General features: G+C 39.7%; 1 protein-coding gene across 2 annotated transcripts; it reads left to right on the top strand.

Moving 5' to 3' along the window:
* Positions 1–3,084: 3,084 nt before the first annotated feature.
* On the top strand, positions 3,085–9,302 carry kera (keratocan). 2 transcript variants are annotated; one of them, XM_023284781.3, is made up of 3 exons: positions 3,085–3,320; positions 7,346–8,220; positions 8,320–9,302. In XM_023284781.3, exons 1-3 carry the CDS (start codon positions 3,289–3,291, stop codon positions 8,487–8,489), a joined length of 1,077 nt encoding a protein of 358 aa, XP_023140549.1. In that variant the 5' UTR covers positions 3,085–3,288; the 3' UTR covers positions 8,490–9,302. The 2 variants fall into 2 exon arrangements, with proteins under 2 accessions (XP_023140549.1, XP_035810732.1); XM_035954839.2 differs by lacking the exon at positions 3,085–3,320 and adding an exon at positions 5,916–6,072.
* The last annotated feature ends 813 nt before the right edge of the window (positions 9,303–10,115 follow it).

Genomic DNA, 10,115 nt, shown 5'->3' with positions numbered 1-10,115 from the left:
CAGTTTTGGCTTCAGTCATCTTTTTGTTCATTAACGTATGAGATTCATGTGTGGAGTGGAGAGGATACTACTGTCCTGGATTTTGTCACCACACTACATCTGCCTTTTGTCTTAAATTCATATTTTAGGGTTTTTAGGAACCATCATTTAACTACTTAATGTTTGTGAAGTTCTCTTACTGTCAGGTTCAACTGCAGCTCAAAATAAGCTGCTCATGCTGTCGTCTTGTGTTGTGCCATGTACTCGTGGTGGCCTCTTCACTGGACCAAACTGTGTCTACATCACCACAGAAACACTCTAGACAGTGTCAGAGCCTAAAATGTCTGCTTTTCATTATCCATTTCTGTTTTCCAAAAGAGTTACTAATGTTCATAAAATTCTGGAAGCCACAGCATAGTAGAGGCCTCAAAATGCAGAACATATGATTTTAACCGAGGAAATTTACTACTGGGTGGATTACTAAGAATATTTTTCACAGACATTCATGGTTCCCAGATGATAACTCATGATCACTTTGTTGATCCCATGACCTTGCCTATTTGTGTTTTAGTGAAAATTGCCTTAAAATGGGGCACAGATCTCTATGATACATGCATGTGCTGCTGAGAGTATTACAAACAATGGAGTCAGAGTAAGGTTTGGCAGACAAACTACGGATGACACCATTTTCAACATATCCCATGCCTCTTTTCTTGCATTATGTTCTTTAAAAATTAGCCCTCGTATCAGACAATACATATTCCGATACCAATATACCTGTCATCAGCCTAAATAATTGACCCAATAAATCATTTGGGCTCTTGTGTTGGGCTCTTGTGCTTATTATCAAATATGCATCCAACATGCCTACATCAGGTAATTAAAATGGCTAACAAGATAGCTGCTAAATGGTAAAGAGTTATCATTCTGCGTGTGTTGGCATGCTGAGGTTAGCTTTAGTGTCAAAGCATTGATCTGTATAAAGTGGAATTTCACTGAGTGTTTACCTTGGCTATAGAGATTTTAAAATAAATAGTGATTTAAAATAATGCAACTTCAAATAGTTTGGATCTGTTGCTCTAATTGCTTCACTCCAATAGTTGTGAAATATACAATAAATCTTGAAAACATTTACAGTCAAACCCAGTTTCAACATCATCTGAAATATCCCTTTTTAATATGTAAGTGCAATCACATTATGAATATTACATTAGGAGTGTTTTTATAGATACAGTCTTTGGGCGTGTACTTAACACTCTCCTCTCAGATCTTTTAAGATTATCAATAGCAAAGGCTAAGCTGCAAAGCAGAATACTAAGTGTGACAACGGCACTAATCCTGGCTGATATCTACCATATGTGCTGGAACCACACGTTTCTTCTTAGAGCATTAATCGAGAGTATCTTATTAGATGAGACACTATTTAAAGACAGCAGGTTATTTGATTATATGTGGCGTTTATAGTTATTATGTAAATTGATTCCAGGTGTCCCATTTGATTCTTGCTAGGTGTTTGTAATTAAATCCAGCTGTAAAAGTCGGTTTTACTAAAAATTTGACCCACTTATGAAAATGAAAGTCAATAGTTGGCTCTGTCATTAGAAGCTGCAAACCAACCACTTCCTTCTGCTATCCAATACTAGAATAATTTAAAAGCCTGTTTTAACTGTTATTGCTCAAGTAAACCTGATACAAGTTAGGATGTAAAAGAATTAGCTGCCTGCTCACTGCCACCAAAATTACAACCTGTAACATGTTTGCCTTAGCAGCTTTTTTACATTTCACATGTTTTTATATAGTCATTTGTACCGAGTCCAAATCTAGGACAATTTCCTCCTCTTCCTCCTGTGTTGCCCTTTTTTAAATCCTGAGTAGAGCTCCTGCTGCCGGTGTCTAGACAATAAAGTCCTTCATAAAGCCTTAAGCCTCACATCTCCCCGCTTGAGACGGTAAGTGAAAGTATAATCAGCTGTTGCAGCCTGGCGGCCCAACTCCAGACATCAGATCCTTCAGTCCAGACCGTCTCCAGCTGTTGTCTTTATTTCTGATTCTATTCATATTCTATCTCCATCATCAGCCTGATTTGGTTTCTAACTTTCCACTACAGATTTCCACACTTCTCACACTTTGTAGCTGTAGTTTGAAGACACTTCCTTTTCTTCGTTCACTTGAAGCTTTTACCATAATTTTAGGTTAAAATCAGGGGAACACCAAAGTCATCAGGGTCCATCATCCTGAAACCATGACTATCTATACCAAAATTTGAAGGCAATCCATCCAATATTGTTTGAGTCTGTACCAAAGTAGGTTGCTGGATCCACCTATAGACAGACACTGCTGGAAAAACAAAGCTAGTGAGGCTAAAAAGCAGTCAGCAGAAATCTAAATACCTTTGGTATTACCCTTTGGTTTAAGTCTTTGTCTTCATATTTGGGGTTTGGATGAAGTTCAGTAAAAATTGGTTTACATCAAAGTAAAAGTGCATAAAATGCTTGATCTAGCCAAATAAATGGTTATCTTTTTACACTCTATTATCTGTCTATTAAATTACAGTTTTCCCTATCTCTTGTATCCACATAAGTTGTTAACTTTTATTGTGGTCTGAGTCTCCTGCTCTGCCACAGTAGAAAGCCTTGTTTTGTGAAGCTGTTTCTTGCGAGAATTCTCCACAGTAACGTCACTGCGTAATATATTCTCACTGAAAGGCATGATGGGAAAAAACTACAAAAGCAAGACTAGGGTTGTAAAAAGGGGGGAATTTTCCTGTAAAAAAAATTGGGTGTGAATGTGTGAGTGAAAACCCCTCTAAGCCCCTCTCCAACTTCACCTGATAGCCTAGTAAACACACCCCAAAGCCTGTGAACTCAAAACAGCCATAAACAGGTCATGCATCCATCCCCCGGACTGATGGGTGAAGAGGAAACCCACCACGGCAGACCAAATGATTAAAGTTGGGTGGAGTGACAGCAGTTTAACCCCTCGGCGGCACACTGGTGACTTCAACGACAACAGCAAAAAAAAGAGGAGACAAAATGAAAGAGGCGGGAAAAAAACTGCTGGGCTGGCAGTAAAACAGGCAGCACAAACTTTGAGAGGACATCCCAACTCAAACACAATCGTCCTCCCACCAACAACACATGCTCCATCCTCTCATTGCAGCCGGTGTCCAAGGTGCAGCCTTGGGGGGATCAAACCAACAACAATAAGTGTGACCAGGGCTTGGCTGACTACTTCACAGCCACTGGGACTGTGGACAACCATCAGAGCTAATCACTGGAGGAGCACAAGAACCCAACCTCACCTGGTTGCATGCACACCACTCACAGCATCTGGAGAAGCAGGTAAAGATGATTTTGTCTTTCTTTTGTAATAAATCTCAGTGTTAGAGAGAAAAAGTGAAAGGTTTGGACCAAGGTGCAGAGCATTTTTCAGATAGTTTTGGATTGATCTTTACCTTTGATGTGATTTCAATCTGCCTGCCATTGTTTCAAAACTTCAATGTAGTATATTTAAGTGGTAAAATAGCCTTGCAAATAAAGTTATAAATGTCTTAGTTTTCATTTCATGGTGAGGATTAAGATAGATGGACACATTTGTAATCAATTTACAATCATTTGCACAAACATTTCACCCCTGGAAATGAGGAAACTTAGAGAAAAACAACTGTGTTTTTTTGTGGTAAAGTTTCCAAACAACACACGTCTTGGAAAGTCACTTTTACTTCCAAACCTGTTTTTTCCACATAATAATCACCCATAAACATGGTTACTTTCTTGGTTCTGGATACAGCAAGTCATGCTAACGCTTCCAAATGTTTCAAAGTCGTGAAGTGGATTTCAGCAAAGCTATCAATTGGAAACAATTCCACAAAAGCCATACACTGCAAATAAAAAGCCGTTGTATAATTAACATAGCTGGCTCAGGCACAAAGCCCCTGGCAGGAAATTAGCATTATCATATTCCTCTGCATGTGTTTCTCCTCAGTCTGGCAGGAAGATTGTACCCAACATTTGTTTTCAGTAAATATCTATTCCATTTTGCAGAGATCTATGAAGGCCTGACTCACCATTTTCAGCAGACTGGATATTTAATTGCAAATCTTACAGACATTATTGCTCATCATTGAATTGGAATAAGGATGGAAGGACGTCTCATCTGTGTGTGTGCGTGCGTGCGTGTGTGTGTGTGTAAGTGTAAGTGTAAGCAAATAAAAGTTTTTGCCAAACCACAGCCAGTTCAAATCAAGAGATGTGAATTAGCACACTCTTTACACATCTTTGTACTTCTACAATAAAAACATCTTCCTGACATTTAGAAGTGTTTGGTAACCCACACTTTTTTGTAGTCTGTAAAAAGACAGATGTTTCTACCTGATGCTAGATCTTTATTGGATGGAAAATGTGACTGATTCATGATTTCATCCTCAGATTGCTTATAAGGCTGCTGATTGGTCATAGTAGAAGAAAGACCAAGTGAAAGCACATTTTCAGTGTTGACGTTGCAAAACAGTTGTAGGTTCTGCAGATGGACTGGAAATTGCATCCTGCAAAGAGACATTTAAGGACGCTGTTCTTTAACTCGCTTAAAAAATCATTGGATTCCATTTGCTTCAACAGCAAGATTAGAACTATCTGTAAATAACTACAGGTTGTTGGCATACAGGAGGAGTTGTTTGAGGCTAACCTGAGCAGCCAAGATTATTAGGACAGCAAAGTGACAGCAAGTAAACACAAAAAGCATGTGCCCATTCATCTAGATAGTAGTCTGATAGATAATTCCTCTAAAAGTCCAAGGGAACAAAGTCTGGGTGTTTAATTGAATATACAAGATTACAAACATGTGTAAAGGAATGATCACTGCACACAAATGCACGTTGGCAAACACCGGAGGAGCTCTAATGGGCTTGCACGGCTGATCATGGATAAATGTTGCTCCTATCCTCACAAGTTAGCAGGGATTATCCTGTTGGATTCGAGCCTTTGCCGTCATCACCGGAAATTAGCCCGCTCTCATGCTCGCATGTTGAAAGGTCACCAATCCTGAGGCTACCTAGCTGGTGCATAAACAACTGGCGTGGCCAACCTGCAGATAAAATCCCCTCAGCTTAAGCAGTGCCCTCCCTCCTATAACACCATTACCTCTCATGTCTGCAGGCAATGTTTTGTGCTTAAGTACAGTGCGTCATCTTCCTGCTTTATGCTTTAGCAGCAACGTAGAACAACGTGTCTTCAATCCCAACAATGTAAGCTGAAGTCAAATCTCATAAATCTACCAGAAAACAGAAAATAGTACCTAAAATTACACAGAATTCCAATTAGGACAACTTTGAGTAATGTTTTGGAGTAAATTGAAGTCACTGCTTCCTGCCTTATGCTAGTGGAAGTAAAAAAGCTCAACTATGGTGGACTAATTTCTCAGATCAAGCTATAGTCCCACATTAAAATAATCTTCTTTTGGTGATCATGTGCTTACTGTCTTGGTACACAGGCCTGAAGTTCTCTTGCTGGATCTACTTTAAACTGCATTGTTTGTATTTATGTATTTGGAGACAATCATCTGTGCATCGTAGGTATACTGAGCTGTTTTTGTCTACCTTGTGTTAATCCGGGATTCCCTCTGGGCACAAACATTGTAAGACTCTGATTTCCATGAAGGAGATCAATTAATCCTCATCGCACTGTAGACTCAGGAGCAAAAAATAGCACAAAGGTTGGCAAAGGCTGACTTGAAGGGATTTATGAATGAGGCTCACAAGAGATCGTGCCCCCATGGAAGGAAGGGTTGTACATGTGGGAGTCAGCAAACAAAGAACAGGTAGACTTGCCTTACCCTGTTTATAAGTGGGCCATGGTGCAAGTACTGAAAAGGCTTAGCTCACTGTACGCCTCCTTAGGATTTGACCTCTGATCTTGGGAGATTCTGATTGGCCAAGAGAAGCTTTGGTGTCATCCTGAGTGACAAGCTGGCATGCATTGAATGAAAACGCCAATGGTACAAATACCGCAAAGTAAGAAGTCCGTCCCCATCATTTGGGACCAGACTTGGTAACTTGCTGAGGAAGGACACCGCAAAAGGAAACATACGAAGCTGCAGGTAAGACGTCTGGCTGGAAGGCAAAGGCATCAATGCATCTGAATGGCAGGGTTGGGAGTTGTTTGTCTTGCAGCTTTAGTATTTTAGCTTTATGAAACGCCTTTCTACAATTTGCACTACATCTTGTGCTCCAAAGCTGGGTCACACAGGTTTGACCTCTGTACAGTGAGAAACCAGGGGCACCTCTTTGCAAAGGAGTGATCCGGCTTTGTCTTTGAAGTGCGCCCATCTATGGAAAAGCATGTCCTACCCGAAATGAGTTCCAGACAAACATGGAGTGCATCAAGAATTTAAACAAGCACCAGATGGCAGCTGAGAGGAATCAAGTAGAGGCTTAAGAGATGGGTGGATGGAAGATGGCAGAGCTGACTTTGGTTTTTGTTCATTCCCTTTTCTGTTTTCTTTTCATAATTCTTTGTTACATAGCTTCTTTTGTATTTTTCCTTTTGCATCCATCTCTGGCTTTCTAATTTAACTCTGTCAGTGGTTAGGACCATGCCATTTGTCCTTTCCCTGAGCTGCAAACTCCGTTCTCCTCTCATGAACATGTTCAATGTTCAACTGAAATGTGTACATGCTCTTGTGTGTCTATTTGCATGCATCACTGAATCATCTGTACAAACTAAATCAAGTGGACTTAGATGTGTAGTGGTCTTAGCAATATATGTCACAACCACAGCCTGATGAACAGTGTGCATGCCAAGTCCTCAAGTTTGAGCTTTAAGGTTGTACTAATGCAATTACAGTTGACCTGGCTCTGCATCCTGTCTTTTGAGCTTTAACCGTCATTGGCAGGCAAAGCAGTGACCCGGGAAGAGCAGGCTGCCAATGAAAATGAGTGATAATGACATTAGTGGTAGAGTGTGTGACGCACATGGATGGTGGCTAATTTGGGACACAGTTTGCATTTAGTTTGCACTTAGTCAGCTGATTCTGTTGTATTTGATGTTGTGCATGTGATCCATAATATTTTCAGTGACAGCATGAAAACAATTACCAAGACTGTTGTTAATCTTAAAATGCAAATCAGACTCAGGTTTTCATGTGCAAACAATTGTGTGGCTCATGATTTACAATGTGAATCTCATTCCTCAAAGCTTGTAAGGTTTTTCAAAACATTATATTTTATCTGATCTTCTCTACATCCTGAGCCTCCTAGCATGTCCGGTCTCTTTGAAGTATCGTGTCTTAACGCCGGTGTATCATTGTGTAGCATATTACACAGCTGGGTTTGACTATAATATTGTCATTTTTTTCTTCCTTTTTAATGCAGGTTGAGCAGCGAAATGGCACTTCTCCTGAAGCTTCTCTGCATCTTATGCCTGGTTGGGCTTGTTCTTAGCCAGGACATGCCTTATGAGGAATATATGGCCCAGATTCAAGCCTGTCCTAAAGAGTGTCGCTGCCCCCCCAACTTCCCCCGTGCTGTCTACTGTGACAATAAAGGCCTGACGAAAATTCCCAAAATCCCTCCTCACACATGGTACCTATATTTGCAGAACAATCTGATTGAGGCACTGTCTGCAGATTCCCTACAGAATGCCACCCAGCTGCGATGGCTCAACCTCAACCGCAACAAAATCACCAGTGAAGGAGTGGAGGAAGGTATCCTGAGCACAATGACTTATCTGGTGCACCTGTACATGGATGACAATCTCTTGTCTTCAGTGCCATCTCCTCTGCCAGCCAGCCTGGAGCATCTACGTCTCTCTCGCAATCGTATCTCCAAGATCCCTGCTGGTGTCTTCGTTGGTCTGGACAAGCTGAACCTCCTGGACCTCCAGGGTAACAAGCTGATGGATGATGCTGTGACTGAGGTGAGCCTGAAGGGTCTGAGCAACCTGGTGCAAATCAATTTAGCCAAGAACCAGCTGAACAGCATGCCTCTGGGCCTGCCGCCCACCACCACCCAGCTTTTCCTTGATGGCAACAACATTGACAAGATCCCAGCTGGCTACTTCAAAGGTTTGCCCAGAGTGGCATTTCTGAGGCTCAACCACAACAAGCTTGGTAGTGGTGGGGTCCCCAAGAATGTGTTTAATGTCTCAAGCATTTTGGACCTGCAGTTGTCCCACAACCAGCTGACCGAGGTGCCCCTCATTCCCTCAGGCCTTGAACACCTTCACCTTGACCACAACAAGATCAAAAGTAAGTCATTTGAACTGTAGATGCAGGAATGTATTTTTTGTGCCTCCCTGGAACAGGACTTTTTTAAAAATGTAATTATTTTCTTTTTTCCATTTCCAGGTGTGAGTGGCTCCAATGTGTGTCCTGTCTCTGTTGATGATGCCGACGAGTCAGTCAACGAAAGTGCTCCCAGGTTGCGTTACCTCCGACTGGATGGCAATGAGATCAAACCACCAATTCCCAGAGATGTCATCCTGTGCTTCCGTCTCCTTAGGTCTATTGTAATCTGAACAGAAAAATCAACAGTATATTGTAGACTAATTCTAATTTCCCACAACTTGACTCAGATGTTGATCTGTTAAATGAGACCTGTGAAGACATTCGTATTTGCATGTTCGTGAAATATCTGACTGTAGTTGGCATCAACTTTTTTATTGTTGTGTCTTGGAACATCATTGTGTTTGTTGGTGGAATTTGAATGAGATCCAAAAGAAAATACAAAGTCGTGGGAACTGATGGGTTAGAAGCTTTAATTGTGACAATCTGTTGACCGCTAGTTGTGCCTTATGTGGGTGTAAACATCTGCATGTAGAATTCTGAACCAAAATGTATTACAATTTAGCATGACAGTATACAAATAGAATGAAAATATGTATTACGGCATGTGGACAGCTTTGAGGACTCACTGTCATAATGCTACTCTGAGCAGGAGGCAAAGTTTTTCAATGCATAAGCAAAATAACAATTACATTTTTTTTCTTTTACTGTTTTATATTTGACTTTATATTTGAAGGCTTGAAGCCAAATGAATGATCTTGTGTTCTAGATTTGTGGTCTTGTTTACTTCAGAAAACTATTCTGTTTCACAAATATGCATATTTACTGTAGGTAATTTATTTTTATTTAATATTAGGGAAAATCAGTAGAATCCTGTGAATATTCACAGCCAACATTTCTTAATGTTTTGTATAAAAAGAAAGAAATAACTGTTAAAAAATGCCAACACACTTTGTAATTCTGGTCATTATTTTTCTGACTGAACTGAACAAGAGATTTAATTTTAATGGTCTTCAATTTGAATAAAACTTCTCTGAATGAACATATATCGTAGTGTAATGTTGTCACTTTTCTTCACAACTCCAGCAATTTGCATGACTCTTACCAAAATGTAAACATCTACTGCATTTAGTAATTATCATCTCACGAGGAACTTTTTTGATTCACCATAACATTTTTAAATTAGAGATTAAAATGAAGGCATTTCTGTCCAGTTTTCTGGAATGACTTGATTAGAAAGTAAACACAGTTTGCCCTCATCTACACTGTATCATTCACTAGTCAGCCAAATAACAGAGAAATACAAATAAATGACTTGTCTAGCTGTGAAACAAATGTTTGTGCTTCTGTCTTGAATTGATTGTTTACAATCTGTCAAGCAATGAAATTGCATTACTTCAAATTAATTCAAAATACTGCATGATACCAATCAGGCTTTAGATATGAATCTTTTTCCCCTAAAAGATGCAAGACAAAGAATTATGAAAATGGCAAATTTAAGTGGCAATTAGGTAACAATATTAAAACTACCTCTAATTATCTTGATGCTTTGGCAAACAAAAAAATCAGAAACTCAAATCAGCATGTAGAGTATTAAGTTCACTATGAAAGTTTACCACTGGCACTAGCTGTCCATAAATCCATCACTGTTTTTGTATGTAAAGTTATTCTTTACATACTAGCCAATTTCAAAATCATAATTCACTAAATCATGTTGCACCAGACATTTAGAAAATGGTTCAGTAATTCTTTATGAATGTGCTTGTGAAACTACAGCATCTAATCAAGTGCAATCATCTAAACAAGCTGTAATGTATTCTTTAAAAATAGTGTGAAATACATTAACTGGGTGTGACTTT

The sequence above is a fragment of the Amphiprion ocellaris genome, chromosome 21 (assembly GCF_022539595.1).
Source record: "Amphiprion ocellaris isolate individual 3 ecotype Okinawa chromosome 21, ASM2253959v1, whole genome shotgun sequence".
In the NCBI taxonomy this organism is placed as follows: domain Eukaryota; kingdom Metazoa; phylum Chordata; class Actinopteri; family Pomacentridae; genus Amphiprion; species Amphiprion ocellaris.
Note: the sequence above shows the minus strand (reverse complement) of the source record. Positions and strands in the feature narration are given on the sequence as shown.